Source organism: Coenobita brevimanus, chromosome 50 (assembly GCF_032717465.1).
Source record: "Coenobita brevimanus isolate Jiangsu-jjx chromosome 50, ASM3271746v2, whole genome shotgun sequence".
Lineage (NCBI taxonomy): Eukaryota > Metazoa > Arthropoda > Malacostraca > Decapoda > Coenobitidae > Coenobita > Coenobita brevimanus.
Window position 1 is genome coordinate 43,933,325 of NC_137003.1, and position 17,615 is coordinate 43,950,939.

General features: G+C 41.6%; 3 protein-coding genes across 3 annotated transcripts; all 3 read left to right on the forward strand.

Annotated features, from left to right (window-relative positions):
- Positions 1-440: 440 nt before the first annotated feature.
- Positions 441-5,300, forward strand: LOC145399763 (uncharacterized). Its single transcript, XM_080272311.1, has 2 exons — positions 441-542; positions 4,212-5,300. The coding sequence occupies exons 1-2, from the start codon at positions 441-443 to the stop codon at positions 5,298-5,300; spliced, it is 1,191 nt and encodes a 396-aa protein (XP_080128437.1).
- A 617-nt stretch (positions 5,301-5,917) lies between these two features.
- On the forward strand, positions 5,918-11,232 carry LOC145399764 (uncharacterized). Its single transcript, XM_080272312.1, has 4 exons — positions 5,918-5,929; positions 6,106-6,213; positions 10,012-10,844; positions 11,142-11,232. The coding sequence occupies exons 1-4, from the start codon at positions 5,918-5,920 to the stop codon at positions 11,230-11,232; spliced, it is 1,044 nt and encodes a 347-aa protein (XP_080128438.1).
- Positions 11,233-11,625: 393 nt separating this feature from the next.
- LOC145399765 (uncharacterized) lies at positions 11,626-16,666 on the forward strand. The gene is made up of 3 exons (XM_080272314.1): positions 11,626-11,640; positions 12,033-12,140; positions 15,689-16,666. Exons 1-3 carry the CDS (start codon positions 11,626-11,628, stop codon positions 16,664-16,666), a joined length of 1,101 nt encoding a protein of 366 aa, XP_080128440.1.
- The last annotated feature ends 949 nt before the right edge of the window (positions 16,667-17,615 follow it).

Genomic DNA, 17,615 nt, shown 5'->3' on the forward strand with positions numbered 1-17,615 from the left:
CCTTAGTCAGTGCTTGTAATATTTACAATGTCTATTGTACATGTAGATATGTAAGACAGCTCTGGGCCTAGCGAAAGCATATTTATTTAGTTATTTATTTATCTATTTATTTATTTATTTATTTATAATATACCTGAATAAAATCAGTGATACCCATGAAAAACTTGTTACGCTGAAGTTTAGCTGAATTTTCTAGTTGGCTTTCTAGTTTCTTTTATCATAGGCTATAAACTACAATTTGCCATCATGCCGACTGAAGTGAACAATAAGCAGACACAGTACACGAAGATTCCAAACATACACTAAGGGCTGTAAGTTACAGTTTAAGATTAGGTTTATTGTTTTCAGGATATTTTATAAGGAAGAGTACTGGCAAAGGGACACAAACAGGAGTTTGTCGAGGCTGGTAGACTCCTATATGTATCACCTCCAAGTCAAATATGTGGGGCCTGCAGACGACAGTGGAAGATAGTGAGTTTTCTTATATCTTTACCAGCAATGGTTCCTTCAGAGTTAAGTTTGTCAACAAATTTTGGCAGCTGGTAGGTAAAATGAGTCATACTTTCATACGCCATAATTTGCTAGAACACACCTTGGGGTTTCATCCAGCTAACAACATGCTAGTATTCATTAGAGGGGAAAATTTACCTCTCAAAAGTTAAATAATCTAGGTAACTCAAAAACTATTCAGATGAACAGTGGAACATAAACTTCAGCACTGAGAATTCCATAACAGACAAACAATTATGTGTATAATTTTCAAGTTGACTAAAATGCTCCACTTTACAAGCGGAAAACACACAATTTCTTGAGAAACTACCCAGGCATGCTGAAATATTATGAATTTTTGTACATTATACAATACCATTTTCTTCTACTTTCTGGGCCGTGACTGTGCCCAAATACATGTTGGTATTTTTATGCAAGTAAAAACCACTGGACAGATGCGGAAGCCCGGGAACCTAATTATAAGGTTTCGCTAGTGTCGACAGGAGTAGAGCACCTCTTTCAAAAAATCCTTAGCGAGTAGCTGACGGACAGGCTTGTTCCAGAAGTTCCCACATCTATAAACAGCCTCTACTACAGTCTTGGCTACATCTGAGGCGCACCCCTCACACCTACACTAGATTTTTAGAGGTAAATATCTAAATACCGCTCCTAATCTAGCGGTAATCAGAATGAATTAGTTCTCTACGTCCTGAAGGAATTAGTAGAGACTGCTAATAAACCCGAACAGGAGGGAAAAGCCACTTCTCAGATGAAAAACAAATGCTCGAGGAATCAGACGACGACATGAGGTTTCTTACATCTTGAAGGGTTAGCGCAGACTGCCTTTAACCACGTCTTATCCATTTAATTTTACTAGCGTAATGGCAGTAAAACTGGAATACAAAAAGACGTCATTATAGGACATTATAGTATGGGGCAATATCCCACTCTTATCTTGCATTCAATCATCCGGAAGCAATCAGAATAATAAAGATTTCTTGTGTCATGGAAGGGTTGATAATCCTAGGGAAAATAATGGTTTAAGCTGCAAACGGTCTTTAGTATGAAGGCAAAATGTTCGTGTATATTTAGTGTGAATCAGAGGACACGTATAAAGTGTGTGGTTTAGAGGATGGTATCACATCAGCCTATTACATTAAACGCGCACACACACACATACACACACACACACACACACACACACACACACACACACACACACACACACACACACACACACACACACACACACACTGTACTGTGTTTGAGATACATGAGCTACTGAATATCATAAGTGCCTCAGATTTTGATTCCTTGAATACGAGACGTCCATCATGGGCTGAAAATTTTTTTTATGGAAGATGACAATGTGTGTGTGTGTGTGTGTGTGTGTGTGTGTGTGTGTGTGTGTGTGTGTGTGTGTGTGTGTGTGTGTGTGTGTGTGTGTGTGTGTGTGTGTGTTGTAGCTGCATCATTGTATCTACGTCATTTGCACCAACGGCAAGAAGAAAACATCCCTAAAAGGCAAACCGCACTGCACATATTTAACCTGACTTCATTTACAGCTCAAGACATGAGATAAAACCTGTGTCTATGCTGTTCATCATCCGTAAAGTTCACTGACAAACACACGCACTGGAGACCATTACATCGACTGCTGAAAACACTGAGCAACACCATGTAAACTAGACAGCAGCAATTGTGTTTATACGACATCCTACAGGTATTCAGTAACAAAATGCAGTATTGAGAAATATTTGTCTTTGAGAGGACAATTTTGTATATAAATCGTAATACTGCCTGGATTTTAAATACTGATAGACTACAGCTTTCGTTGACCCCATACCTGCGTCGAGCCAAACCGTCAGCCGGGAAAATAAGTAGTCAGTAAAACCATCACTGGTATATCTGTTCATTCGGATCACATCAGTTACTGTCAGCTCCATCCCTATATTCAGTTGGATCTACTGTATACGTTCAAGTCCGGTTATATCCTTGAACTCTATTAGTTCTCTTCAGGTTACTCAAGATCCAGTAAGACCCTTCACATCTACCCTAGTACTGAAGAGGGACGCCTTCTCGCGGTGGCATTGATACAACCAGTCAGCAAAGGTGTCTGATATGCAAACGCTCCTCAGCTCACTTGCTAATATCCCTAAAGGTGGATAGTGGACTACAGGAAAAGGTCAACTTCAGCCTGCAGCCCATCGATATTACGGCCAGATGAGCCTTGTGATGCAACTACTATTGCTGCTATATCCACACTGGCTCATTTAAACCCATTCTTGTTTAAATACATCAATTTAGACTCACAAAGGTCAACAAGGTCAGGTCACCGATATGCAAACCACGGAAGGATCACACAGCCACCTTGTTCATATTCAAGCAGTTCACGGTCTGATAGGTCCATTCAGATCCAGTTAAGTCAGATTAGGTTCATCAGTGCCATTCCAGATCCGTCCAGACATTCCCCATCCATTGCAGACCTGGCAGAACAATTTTGGTGATATTTGGACCATCGGTGTTAATTAACTTCAGTCAGAGGTCATTTAGGTCAATTAAAGTCGGTTGAAGGCCATTTAACAGTACCCATTCCAGAACTAACTGGTTATAACGTCATCATAAAGAACAAAATTTGGTCCTATCCTTGACAGTCAGTGGGCTTCACGTAATGGTAGTCTTGATGGTCAACAGAAATGAACAAGGCCAGGAAGACAAAAGAAATAATGACAGAATTGCTCGATAATTTGGTGTAATTCTTCAGGAGTATCATGTTCTTTCCTTAACCCATTCTCATCTGAGCAAAATTGTCTGTTGTTCTGGTAAATAAAATACCTAAGCGTTAATAGCGACAAGGCTGAACTAGACAAGTTTTCAGTCAACCTTTTGTCAGCCATGATATTACCTCACCCGAAGATAATCACCTTTTTCAATACTATAATTTATATACGAGTCCCCAAAATTAGAACTATGGAATTAACAATGTTCATTTACTGATGCCATTACTTGAAGGATCATGGGAAGAAAGTTATAAACACACTGTAGAAGCTAACTGGCAACTCCTTCCCCCTTATTATCGACGGTCTCTCACGGTATATAAGGGCCGAGAGGAATCATCTTGACACCATATCCTCTTCTGTTTGCTTTGTGGAACGTGCTCCTCTGCAACATGGTAAATATCAGTGAGCTTAACTTATAAAAAAAAAAAAAGAGACACTGTGCTATACTCTTCACATTTGTGCCACAGTCTAATATATTACTTAGACTGTGATTTGTGCCTTGCTGATAAGAAATTGCGTGGACTAATCGACTGTTATTACGTATACTTGCTATTGCCAGTCTTTTTACAGTGATATAGTCTCTCTCTCTCTCTCTCTCTCTCTCTCTCTCTCTCTCTCTCTCTCTCTCTCTCTCTCTCTCTCTCTCTCTCTCTCTCTCTCTCTCTCTCTCTCTCTCTCTCTCTCTCTCTCTCTCTCCTCTTCATCCACGACATCTACATACTCACAATCTTCTTCGTTATCTTGTCTTTCAGCTCTTGATTTTATCTCCCTTTCTTCCTTCTTTCTCAACTCCCCCTCCCTCACTTCATCCCTTCGTCTCCCTCTCTTAACCCTTACTCTTTCCCATCCCTTCTCTCTCCTTTCCTCCATTCTTCCTTCCAGTCCTTCCCTCCCTCCTCCTCTCTCTCATCCATTAACGTTTTTTCCTCTCCATCTCCACAGAAGCTTTCAGCCCTCGCTCTCCTCCTCCTCCTCTTCTTGGCCTCCTCCCTCGCCGAGCCTGAACCCCCTACCTTCGGTCGTGGAGGTAACGGAGGCTCTGGAGGAAACGGAGGAGGCTATGGTAGTAACGGCGGAAGAAACGGAGGCAATGGTATAGGCAATGGAGGCAATGGAGGAGGCTATGGAAGCAATGGTGGGGGTAACGGAGGAAATGGTGGAAGATATGGAGTTAATGGTGGCAGTAATGGAGGTAACGGTGGAAGGTATGGTAGTAATGGCGGCGGGAATGGAGGTAATGGCGGAGGGTATGGAGGCAATGGTGGAAGGTATGGTAGTAATGGTGGTGGTAATGGAGGCAATGGCGGGGGAAAGAGCACGTCATCATTCACCGTCTTCAACCTTGGAACTTCACAGGGGGGCAATGGTGGCTATGGCAGTTCTAATGGTGGTTATGGCAGTTCTAATGGCGGCTCCAACGGTGGCTACGGCAACTCTAATGGTGGTTCCAATGGTGGCTATGGTAGTTCTAATGGTGGTTCCAATGGCGGCTATGGTAGTTCTAATGGTGGTTCCAATGGCGGCTATGGTAGCTCTAATGGTGGTTCCAATGGCGGCTATGGTAGTTCTAATGGTGGTTCCAATGGCGGCTATGGTAGTTCTAATGGTGGTTCCAATGGTGGTTATGGTAGCTCTAATGGTGGTTCCAATGGCGGCTATGGTAGTTCTAATGGTGGTTCCAATGGTGGTTATGGTAGCTCTAACGGCGGTCTTAATGGCGGCTTCGGTGGTTTCAACGGAGGTTCCAATGGCCGCTATGGTAGCTCTAATGGTGGCTCTAATGGCCGCTATGGAAGCTCTAATGGCAGCTCCAATGGCCGCTATGGAAGCTCTAATGGCAGCTCCAATGGCTGCTATGGAAGCTCTAATGGCAGCTCCAATGGCCGTTATGGAAGCTCTAATGGCAGCTCCAATGTCCGCTATGGAAGCTCTAATGGCAGCTCCAATGGCCGTTATGGAAGCTCTAATGGCAGCTCCAATGGTGGCTACGGAAGCTCTAATGGCGGCTCCAATGGCGGCTATGGAAAGTAATCACCACATAATAACTTCAGTATTTCCATTAACAGTGACTAAGCAGCTCTAAATTGGATTTTTCTCAAAGCTCTCTCCATAAATAAGGATCAGTTGATATATATATCATTCTCCCCTCTTATGACTTATGTGTAAATTATTTCTAGTTTTGCCATTGCTGCTTTTTAACTGCACCTCTGATTTTTTATATTCTGGTCTCAGTATTTTCTCTCATATTTATTTGACGGATGTGTAATCGAATACTAATTTGATACCAATAAATTGTCATCATTCTTTTTATGCTTTTTTGATTATTTCCTGTGTACCTGAGCTGAGTTTATAGTTGTAGCAATATGTCCTTAATATATATATCATTTGGACATAAACACCTTAGTCAGTGCTTGTAATATTTACAATGTCTATTGTACATGTAGATATGTAAGACAGCTCTGGGCCTAGCGAAAGCATATTTATTTAGTTATTTATTTACCTATTTATTTATTTATCTATTTACTTATAATGTACCTGAATAAAAACAGTGATACCCATGAAAAACTTGTTACACTGAAGTTTAGCTGAATTTTCTAGTTGGCTTTCTAGTTTCATTTATCATAGCCTGTAAACTACAATATGCCATCATGCCGACTAAAGTGAACAATAAGCAGAGACATTACAAGAAGATTCCAAACATACACTGAGGGCTGTAAGTTAAGATTTAAGATTAGGTGTATGGTTTTTAGGATATTTTATAAGGAAGAGTACTGGCAAAGGGACAAAAGCAGGAGTTTGTCCGGGATGTGGGACTCTTAATTGTATCTCCTTCAAGCCAAATAAGTGGGACCTGCAGACGACACTGGAAGATAGTGAGTTTACTTATATCTTTACCAGCAGTAGTTCCTCGAAAGTTAAGTTTGTCAACACATTTTGGCAGCTGGTAAGTAAAATAAGTCAATCACTCATACGCCATAATTTGCTAGAACACACTTTGAGGTTTCATCCAGATAACACCAAGCTAGTAGATAGTAAGCAGCAGAGGGAAGAATTTACTTCTCAAAACATAAGTAATCTAGGTAACTTGAAAACTATTCAGATGAACAGTGGAACATAAACTTCAGCACTGAGAATTCCATAACAGACAAAGAATTATATGTATAATTTTCAGGTTTACTAAAATGCACCACCTAACAAGAGGAAAACACAATTTCTTGAGAAACAACCCAGGCCCGCTGAAATATTATGAATTTTTGTACATTATACCAGACCATTTTCTTCACTTTTTTGGCCGTGACTGTGCCCAAATATATGTTGGTATTTCTATACAGATACAAAACCAATGGAAAGATACGGAAGCCCGGGAACCTAATATAAGGTTTCGCTATTGTCTATCGGAGTGGAGCACCTCGTCTCCAAAAATCCTTAGCGTATATCTGACGGACAGACTTGCTCCTGGAGAAGTTCCCACATCTAAAAACAGCCTCTACTACAGTCTTGGCTACACATGAGAAGCACCCCTCACACCTACACTAGATATTTAGAGGTAAATATCTAAATCCCGCTCCTAAGCTACCGGTAATCAGATTGAATTAGTTCTTCACATGAAGGAATTAGTAGAGACTACTAATAAACCCGAAGAGGAGAGAAAAGCCACTTCTCAGACGAAAAAAAAAAAAAAAAAAGCTCGAGGAATTAGACTTGACTAGATGAGGTTTCTTACGTCTTGAAGGGTTAGGGCAGACTGCCTCTAACCACTTCAGCCAGGGGACTTCTTTTCGGCTTTTTCCTTGCCATCTCCAGACAGTTTTATATACCTTTGAAGAGATCGAGAGAGCAAATCTAGTCTTTCATATCCATTAGATTTTACTTGCCTAATGACAGCAAAAGTGGAATACAAAAAGACGTCATTATAAGCCATTATAGTAAGAGGAAAGAACCCACACTTAACTTTCATTCAATCGCCCGGCAGCAATCAGAATAATAAAGATTTCTTGTGTGAGACTTGATAATCGTAGAGGAGAATAAAGGATCAAGCTGCAAAAGGTCTTTAGTGTGGTGGCAAAATGTTCATATATATTTAGTGCGAATCAGAGAAAAAGGAAAAAGTGGGCATAAAATGTGTGTGGTTTAGAGGATGGTATCACATCAGCCTATTATTACCTTGAACACACACACACACACACACACACACACACACACACACATATATATATATATATATATATATATATATATATATATATATATATACACACACACACAAAATGTACTGTTTTTGAGATACATGAGTTACTGAATATCATAAGTGCCTCAGGTTATAGTCCCTTGAATACGAGACGTCCATCAAAGGCTGAACAAAATTTTATAGAAGATAACAATATGTGTGTGTGTGTGTGTGTGTGTGTCTGTGTGTGTGTGTGTGTGTGTGTGTGTGTGTGTGTGTGTGTGTGTGTGTGTGTGTGTGTGTGTGTGTGTGTGTGTGTGTGTGTGTGTGTGTGTGTGTGTTGTAGCTGCATCATTGTATCTACGTCATTTGCACCAACGGCAAGAAGAAAACATCCCTAAAAGGCAAACCGCACTGCACATATTTAACCTGACTTCATTTACAGCTCAAGACATGAGATAAAACCTGTGTCTATGCTGTTCATCATCCGTAAAGTTCACTGACAAACACACGCACTGGAGACCATTACATCGACTGCTGAAAACACTGAGCAACACCCAGAAAACTAGGCAGCAGCAGTTCTGTTTATACGACATCCTACAGGTATTCAGGAAAAAAATGCAGTATTGAGAAATGTTTGTCTTTGAGAGGACGATTTTGTTTACAAATCATAATACTGACTAGAGTTGAAATATTGATAGACTAGAGCATTCGCTGACCACATACAAGCGTCGAGCCAAACCGTCAGCCGGGAAAATAAGTAGTCAGCAAAACCATCACTTGTATATCTGTTCATTTGGATTACATCAGTTACTGTCAGCTCCATCGCTAGATTCAATTGGGTCTACGGTATACATTCAACTCCGGTTATATCAATTGAATTCTATTAGTTCTTTTCAAATTTTCGAGGTCCGCTAAGGCACTTCACACCTACTCTGGTACTAGAGAGGGACGCCTTCTCGCGGTGGCATTGTAATAACCAGTCGGCAATGGTGTCGGTAATGCAAACGCTCCTCAGCTCACTTGCTAATATCCTTACAGGTGGTTGGTGAACTACAGGAAAAGGCCAACTTCAGCCTGCAGCCCATAGATATTACGGCCAGATGAGCCTGGTGATGCAACTACTACTGTTACAACATCCACACTAGCTCAGTTAAATCCATTCTTGTTCAAATACGTATATTTAGGTTCACTAAAGTCAACAAGGTCAGGTCACCGATATGCAAACCACGGAAGGTTCACACAGCCACCTTGTTCATATTCAAGCAGTTCAGGGTCTGGTAGGTCCATTCAGATCCATTTAAGTCAGATTAGGTTCATCAGTGCCACTCCAGATCCGTCTAGACCCTCCCCATCCATTGCAGACCAGCCAGAACAATTTTGGTGATATTGGGACCATCGGTGCTAATTCACGTCAGTCAGAGGTCATTTAGGTCAATTAAAGTCAGTTGAAGGCCATTTGACAGTACCCATTCCAGAACTAACTGGTTATAACGTCATCAGGAAAAAATAAATTTGATCCTATCCTTGACAGTCAGTGGGCTTCACGTAATGAAAGTCTTAATATTCAACAGAAATGAACAAGGCCAGGAAGACAAAAGCAGTAATGACAGAATAGCTCGATAATTTGGTGTAATTCTTCAGGAATATCATGTTCTTTCCTTAACCCATTTTCATCTGAGCAAAATTGCCTGTTGTTCTGGTAAATAAAATACCTAAGCGTTAATAGCGACAAGGCTGAGCTAGACAAGTTTTCATTCAACCTTTTGTCAGCTGGGATATTACCCCACCTGAAGATAATCACCCTTTTAATACTATAATCTATATACGAATCCCCAGTTTTACAACTATGGAATTAACAATATTCATTTACTAATGCCATTACTTGAAGGATCATGGGGAAAAAGAAATAAACACACTGTAGAAGCTAACTGGCAACTCCTGCTCCCTTATTATCGACGGTCTCTCACGGTATATAAGGACCGAGAGGAATCATCTTGACATCATATCATCTTCTATTTGCTTTGTGGAACGTGCTCCTCTGCAACATGGTAAATATCAGTGAGCTTAACTTATAAAAAAAAAAAGAGACGCTGTGCTATACTGTTCACATTTGTGCCACAGTCTAAGTAATATATTACTTAGACTGTGATTTGTGCCTTGCTGATAAGAAATTGCGTGGACTAATGGACTGTTATTACCTACACTTGCTATTGCAAGTCTTTTTACAGTGATATAGTCTCTCTCTCTCTCTCTCTCTCTCTCTCTCTCTCTCTCTCTCTCTCTCTCTCTCTCTCTCTCTCTCTCTCTCTCTCTCTCTCTCTCTCTCTCTCTCTCTCTTCTCTTCATCCACGACATCTACATACTCACAATCTGCTTCGTTATCCTCTCTTTCACCTCTTCGTTTTATCTCCCTTTCTGCCTTCTTTCTCAACTACTTCCCTTCTTCTCCCTTGATTACCCCTCACTCTTTCCCGTCCCTTCTCCTCTCCTTTCCTCCATTCTTCCTTACATTTCTTCCCTCCCTCCTCCTCTCTCTCATCCATTAACGTTTTTTCCTCTCCATCTCCACAGAAGCTTTCAGCCCTCACCCTCCTCCTCCTCCTCTTCTTGGCCTCCTCCCTCGCCGAGCCTGAACCCCCTACCTTCGGTCGTGGAGGTAACGGAGGCTCTGGAGGAAACGGAGGAGGCTATGGAAGTAACGGCGGAAGAAACGGAGGCAATGGTATAGGCAATGGAGGTAATGGAGGAGGCTATGGAAGCAATGGTGGGGGTAACGGAGGAAATGGTGGAAGATACGGAGTTAATGGTGGCAGTAATGGAGGTAACAGTGGAAGGTATGGTAGTAATGGAGGTGGTAATGGAGGCTTTGGAGGTAATGGTGGAAGGTATGGTAGTAATGGCGGCGGAAATGGAGGTAATGGCGGAGGGTATGGAGGTAATGGTGGAAGGTATGGTAGTAATGGTGGTGGTAATGGAGGCAATGGGAATGGAAAGAGCACGTCATCATTCACCGTCTTCAACCTTGGAACTTCACAGGGGGGCAATGGTGGCTATGGCAGTTCCAATGGTGGTTATGGCAGTTCTAATGGCGGCTCCAATGGTGGCTACGGCAACTCTAATGGTGGTTCCAATGGCGGCTATGGTAGTTCTAATGGTGGTTCCAATGGCGGCTATGGTAGTTCTAATGGTGGTTCCAATGGTGGTTATGGTAGCTCTAACGGCGGTCTTAATGGCGGCTTCGGTGGTTTCAACGGAGGCTCCAATGGCCGCTATGGTAGCTCTAATGGTGGCTTGAACGGAGGCTCCAATGGCCGCTATGGTAGCTCTAATGGTGGCTTGAACGGAGGCTCCAATGGCCGGTATGGTAGCTCTAATGGTGGCTTGAACGGAGGTTCCAATGGCCGGTATGGTAGCTCTAATGGTGGCTTGAACGGAGGTTCCAATGGCCGCTATGGTAGCTCTAATGGCAGCTCTAATGGCCGCTATGGAAGCTCTAATGGCAGCTCCAATGGCCGCTATGGAAGCTCTAATGGCAGCTCTAATGGCCGCTATGGAAGCTCTAATGGCAGCTCCAATGGCCGCTATGGAAGCTCTAATGGCAGCTCCAATGGCCGCTATGGAAGCTCTAATGGCAGCTCTAATGGCCGTTATGGAAGCTCTAATGGCAGCTCCAATGGCCGTTATGGTAGCTCTAATGGCAGCTCAAATGGCCGCTATGGAAACTCTAATGGCAGCTCCAATGGTGGCTATGGAAGCTCTAATGGCGGCTCCAATGGCGGCTATGGAAAGTAATCACCACATAATAACTTCAGTATTTCCATTAACAGTGACTAAGCAGCTCTAAATTGGATTTCTCTCAAAGCTCTCTCCATAAATAAGGATCAGTTGATATGTATATCATTTTCCCTCTTATGACTTATGTGTAAATTATTTCTAGTTTTGCCATTGCTGCTTTTTAACTGCACCTCTGATTTTTTATATTTTGGTCTCAGTATTTTCTCTTATATTTATTTGACGGATGTGTAATCGAATACTAATTTGATACCAATAAATTGTCATCATTCTTTTTATGCATATTTGATTATTTCCTGTGTACCTGAGCTGAGTTTATAGTTGTAGCAATTTGTCCTTAATATATATATCATTTGGACATAAACACCTTAGTCAGTGCTTGTAATGTTTAAAATGTCTATTGTACATGTAGATATATAAGACAGCTCTGGGCCTAGCGAAAGCATATTTATTTAGTTATTTATTTATCGATTTATTTATTTATTTATTTATAATGTACCTGAATAAAAACAGTGATACCCATGAAAAACTTGTTACACTGACGTTTAGCTAAATTTTCTAGTTGGCTTTCTAGTTTCATTTATCATAGCCTATAAACTACAATATGCCATCATGCCAACTGAAGTGAACAATAAGCAGAGACAGTACACGACGATTCCAAACATACACTGAGGGCCGCAAGTTAAGATTTAAGATTAGGTAGATGGTTTTTTGGATATTTTATAAGGAAGAGTACTGGCAAAGGGACAAAAGCAGGAATTTGTCCTCGATGTTGGACTCTTAATTGTATCTCCTTCAAGCCAAATAAGTGGGACCTGCAGACGACACTGGAAGATAGTGAGTTTACTTATATCTTTACCAGCAGTAGTTCCTCGAAAGTTAAGTTTGTCAACACATTTTGGCAGCTGGTAAGTAAAATAAGTCAATCACTCATACGCCATAATTTGCTAGAACACACTTTGAGGTTTCATCCAGATAACACCAAGCTAGTAGATAGTAAGCAGCGGAGGGAAGAATTTACCTCTCAAAACTTAAGTAATCTAGGTAACTTGAAAACTATTCAGATGAACAGTGGAACATAAACTTCAGCACTGAGAATTCCATAACAGACAAACAATTATGTGTATAATTTTCAGGTTGACTAAAATGCACCAACTAACAAGAGGAAAACACAATTTCTTGAGAAACTACCCAGGCCCGCTGAAATATTATGAATTTTTGTACATTATACCAGACCATTTTCTTCTACTTCTTGGGCCGTGACTGTGCCCAAATATATGTTGGTATTTTTATACAAGCAAAAACCACTGGACAGATGCGAAAGCCAGGGTACCTGATTATAAGGTGTCGCTAGTGTCGACGGGAGTAGAGCACGTCTTTCAAAAAGTCCTTAGCGAGTAGCTGACAGACAGGCTTGTTCCAGGAGAAGTACCCACACCTATAAACAGCCTCTAGTACAGTCTTGGCTACACCTGAGATACACCCCTCACACCTACACTAGATTTTTAGAGGTAAATATCTAAATACCGCTCCTAATCTAGCGGTAATCAGAATGCATTAGTTCTCTACGTCCTGAAGGAATTGGTAGCCACTGCTAATAAACCCGATGAGGAGGGAAAAGCTACTTCTCAGTTGAAAAACAAATGCTCGAGGAATCAGACTTGACGGGATGAGGTTTCTTACATCTTGAAGGGTTAGCGCAGACCGTCTTTAACCACGTCTTATCCATTTAATTTTACTAGCGTAATGGCAGCAAAACTGGAATTCAAAAAGACGTCATTATAGGACATTAAAGTATTGGTCAATAACCCACTCTTAACTTACACTCAATCGTCCGGCAGCAATCAGAATAAAGATTTCTTGTGTCATGGGAGGGTTGATAATCCTAGGGAAAATAATGGTTTAAGCTGCAAACGGTCTTTAGAATCGTGGCAAAATGTTCGTGTATATTTAGTGTGAATCAGAGGTGACGTAAAAAGATGGGCATATAATGTGTGTGGTTTAGAGAATGGTATCACATCAGCCCATTACCTTGAACACACACACACACACACACACACACACACACACACACACACACACTGTACTGTGTTTCAGATACATGAGTTACTGAATATCATAAGTGCCTCAGATTTTAGTCCCTTGAATGCGAGACGTCCATCATAGGCTGAACAAAATTTTATGGAAGATAATGTGTGTGTGTGTGTGTGTGTGTGTGTGTGTGTGTGTGTGTGTGTGTGTGTGTGTGTGTGTGTGTGTGTGTGTGTGTGTGTGTGTGTGTGTGTGTGTCTGTGTTGTAGCTGCATCATTGTATCTACGTCATTTGCACCAACGGCAAGAAGAAAACATCCCTAAAAGGCAAACCGCACTGCACATATTTAACCTGACTTCATTTACAGCTCAAGACATGAGATAAAACCTGTGTCTATGCTGTTCATCATCCGTAAAGTTCACTGACAAACATACGCACTGGAGACCATTACATCGACTGCTGAAAACACTGAGCAACACCATGTAAACTAGGCAGCAGCAATTGTGTTTATACGACATCCTACAGGTATTCAGTAACAAAATGCAGTATTGTGAAATATTTGACTTTGAGAGCACATTTTTGTATATAAATCGTAATACTGCCTGGATTTGAAATACTGATAGACTACAGCTTTCGTTGACCCCATACCTGCGTCGAGCCAAACCGTCAGCCGGGAAAATAAGTAGCCAGTAAAACCATCACTGGTATATCTGTTCATTTGGATCACATCAGTTACTGTCAGCTCCATCCCTAGATTCAATTGGGTCCACTGTATACATTCAAGTCCAGTTATATCCTTGAATTCTATTAGTTCTCTTCAGGTTACCCAAGATCCACTAAGGCCCTTCACATCTACTCTGGTACTAGAGAGGGACACCTTCTCGCGGTGGCATTGATATAACCAGTCTGCAAAAGTGTCGGTCATGCAAACGCTCCTCAGCTCACTCGCTATATCCCTAAATGTGGATGATGGACTACAGGAAAAGGTCAACTTCAGCCTGCATCCCATCGAGATTACGGCGAGATGAGCCTGGTGATGCAACTACTACTGCAATTAGATCCACACTAGCTCAGTTAAACCTATGCTTGTTTAAATACATCAGTTTAGGTTCACAAAGGTCAACAAGGTCAGGTCACCGATATGCAAACCACGATAGGTTCACACAGCCACCTTGTTTATATTCAAGCAGTTCAGGGTCTGGTAGGTTCATTCAGATCCAGTTAAGTCAGATTAGGTTTATTAGTGCCATCCCAGATCCGTCCAGACCTTCCCCATCCATTGCAGACCAGCCAGAACAATTTTGGTGATATTTGGACCATCGGTACTAATTCACGTCAGTTAGAGGTCATTTAGGTCAATTATAGTCGGTTGAAGGCCATTTGACAGTACCCATTCCAGAACTAACTGGTTATAACGTCATCAGGAAAAATAAATTTGGTCCTATCCTTGACAGTCAGTGGGCTTCACGTAATGAAAGTCTTAATATTCAACAGAAATGAACAAGGCCAGGAAGACAAAAGCAGTAATGACAGAATAGCTCGATAATTTGGTGTAATTCTTCAGGAATATCATGTTCTTTCCTTAACCCATTTTCATCTGAGCAAAATTGCCTGTTGTTCTGGTAAATAAAATACCTAAGCGTTAATAGCGACAAGGCTGAGCTAGACAAGTTTTCATTCAACCTTTTGTCAGCTGGGATATTACCTCACCCGATGATAATCACCCTTTTTAATACTATAATATATATACTAATCCCCAAAGTTACAACTATGGAATTAACAATATTCATTTACTGATGCCATTTCTCGAAGGATTATGAGGAACAAGATATAAACAAACTATAGAAGCTAACTGGCAACTCCTTCCCCCTTATAATCGACGGTCTCTCACGGTATATAAGGGCCGACAGGGATCATCTTGACATCATATCATCTTCTGTTTGCTTTGTGGAACGTGCTCTGCAACATGGTAAATATCAGTGAGCTTAACTTATAAAAAAAGACGCTGTGCTATACTGTTGATATCTGTGCCTTGATGATAAGAAATTGTGCGGATTAATGGACTGTTATCACGTATACTTGCTATTGCTAGTCTTTTTACAGTGATATAGTCTCTCTCTCTCTCTCTCTCTCTCTCTCTCTCTCTCTCTCTCTCTCTCTCTCTCTCTCTCTCTCTCTCTCTCTCTTCTCTTCTCTTCATCCACGACATCTACATACTCACAATCTGCTTCGTTATCTTCTCTTTCACCTCGTCATTTTATCTCCCTTTCTTCCTTCTTTCTCAACTTCTTCCCTTCTTCTCCCTTGATTACCCCTCACTCTTTCCCATCCCTTCTCTCTCCTTTCCTCCACTCTTCCTTCCAGTCCTTCCCTCCCTCCTCCTCTCTCTCATCCATTAACGTTTTTTCCTCTCCATCTCCACAGAAGCTTTCAGCCCTCACCCTCCTCCTCCTCCTCTTCTTGGCCTCCTCCCTCGCCGAGCCTGAACCCCCTACCTTCGGTCGTGGAGGTAACGGAGGCTCTGGAGGAAACGGAGGAGGCTATGGAAGTAACGGCGGAAGAAACGGAGGCAATGGTATAGGCAATGGAGGCAATGGAGGAGGCTATGGAAGCAATGGTGGGGGTAATGGAGGCAATGGTGGAAGATACGGAGTTAATGGTGGCAGTAATGGAGGTAACGGTGGAAGGTATGGTAGTAATGGAGGTGGTAATGGAGGCATTGGAGTTAATGGTGGAAGGTATGGTAGTAATGGCGGCGGGAATGGAGGTAATGGCGGAGGGTATGGAGGCAATGGTGGAAGGTATGGTAGTAATGGTGGTGGTTATGGAGGCAATGGGAATGGAAAGAGCACGTCATCATTCATCGTCTTCAACCTTGGAACTTCACAGCGGGGCAATGGTGGCTATGGCAGTTCCAATGGTGGTTATGGCAGTTCTAATGGTGGCTCCAACGGTGGCTACGGCAACTCTAATGGTGGTTCCAATGGAGGCTATGGTAGTTCTAATGGTGGTTCCAATGGTGGTTATGGTAGCTCTAATGGTGGTTCCAATGGCGGCTATGGTAGTTCTAATGGTGGTTCCAATGGTGGTTATGGTAGCTCTAATGGCGGTCTTAATGGCGGCTTCGGTGGTTTCAACGGAGGTTCCAATGGCCGCTATGGTAGCTCTAATGGCAGCTCCAATGGCCGCTATGGTAGCTCTAATGGCAGCTCCAATGGTCGCTATGGAAGCAGCTCTAATGGCAGCTCCAATGGCCGCTATGGAAGCTCTAATGGCAACTCCAATGGCCGCTATGGAAGCTCTAACGGCAGCTCCAATGGCCCCTATGGAAGCTCTAATGGCAGCTCCAATGGTCGCTATGGAAGCTCTAATGGCAGCTCCAATGGCGGCTATGGAAAGTAATCACCAAAGAATACCTTCAAGATTTTCCCGACTAGTGACTAATTTCTTCACAGACACTTGTATTAAGTCCTCTCCGTAAAGTCAGGAATAATGAGCTATGTACTATTTCTCACTTTGTTCCTTCGGACTACACATTTTGCTTGACTATTTATAAGTGCTATTTCTAAAATGCAACTGTTATCTTCTTTATTTGTGTCTATTCTACTTTCCCTTCGTGCAAGCTGGTTGATTTTCGTTCTCAATAAACTGTTATCATCTGCATACATATTTTAATGTTTCCTCTAACAAATGGTGTAAAAAAAATGTTGCTTAGTTTATGGTTGTAACAGTGTACGATTAATGCTATATATTATTTTGTCCTTCTCTACATCTACTCTACGTACACGCTTTAAATGTTCCGAATGTTACCTAAATATAACTACTTTATATAGCTGTGGGCCTGACATACATTGAATATACTTTAATAATTAGACATCATAGCCTAACTTTCACTGATGTTGACTTTATTTTCCTGCCTGGTGTTTCACTTTGTACTATCACATTTCATGATAAAGATTCGTGCATTTAAACGAACTGATTTGAATGGCTATCAGCACAAACACTGTGAGATAATACACGGAAATTTGTCTCACGAATCTAGTGTAACAACTGATTTGAATGGCTATCAGCACAAACACTGTGAGATAATACATGGAAATTTGTCTCACGAATCTAGTGTAACAGGCCATAATCTGAGATATGATATACATACATTTTCCAGGATAATACTGAATAGTGCTGAGTGCTAAATATACAAAGAGGCTCAAGAAAGGGTGTGTCCAGGTTGCCATAATCCTCTCTCCCTTCCAAGCCAAATAAGTGGACGTTGCACACCGAATAGGAAGTCAGTGGGTTCTCTTGTAACTTTACCAATAGTAGTTCATGAGTTCCTCGGTATTTATTTATTTTT

What these genes read in the sequence shown, in the direction of transcription:
- LOC145399765 (XM_080272314.1), top strand. An exon ending in TCAACACATTTTGGCAGCTG is followed by an intron (nt 12,141 to 15,688) that starts GTAAGTAAAATA and finishes CCATCTCCACAG; the next exon opens with AAGCTTTCAGCCCTCACCCT.
- LOC145399763 (XM_080272311.1), top strand. Translation starts at nt 441, where the DNA reads ATGTGGGGCCTGCAGACGACAGTGGAAGATAGTGAGTTTTCTTATATC. An exon ending in TCAACAAATTTTGGCAGCTG is followed by an intron (nt 543 to 4,211) that starts GTAGGTAAAATG and finishes CCATCTCCACAG; the next exon opens with AAGCTTTCAGCCCTCGCTCT.
- LOC145399764 (XM_080272312.1), top strand. An exon ending in TCAACACATTTTGGCAGCTG is followed by an intron (nt 6,214 to 10,011) that starts GTAAGTAAAATA and finishes CCATCTCCACAG; the next exon opens with AAGCTTTCAGCCCTCACCCT. An exon ending in AACGGAGGTTCCAATGGCCG is followed by an intron (nt 10,845 to 11,141) that starts GTATGGTAGCTC and finishes CTCTAATGGCAG; the next exon opens with CTCAAATGGCCGCTATGGAA.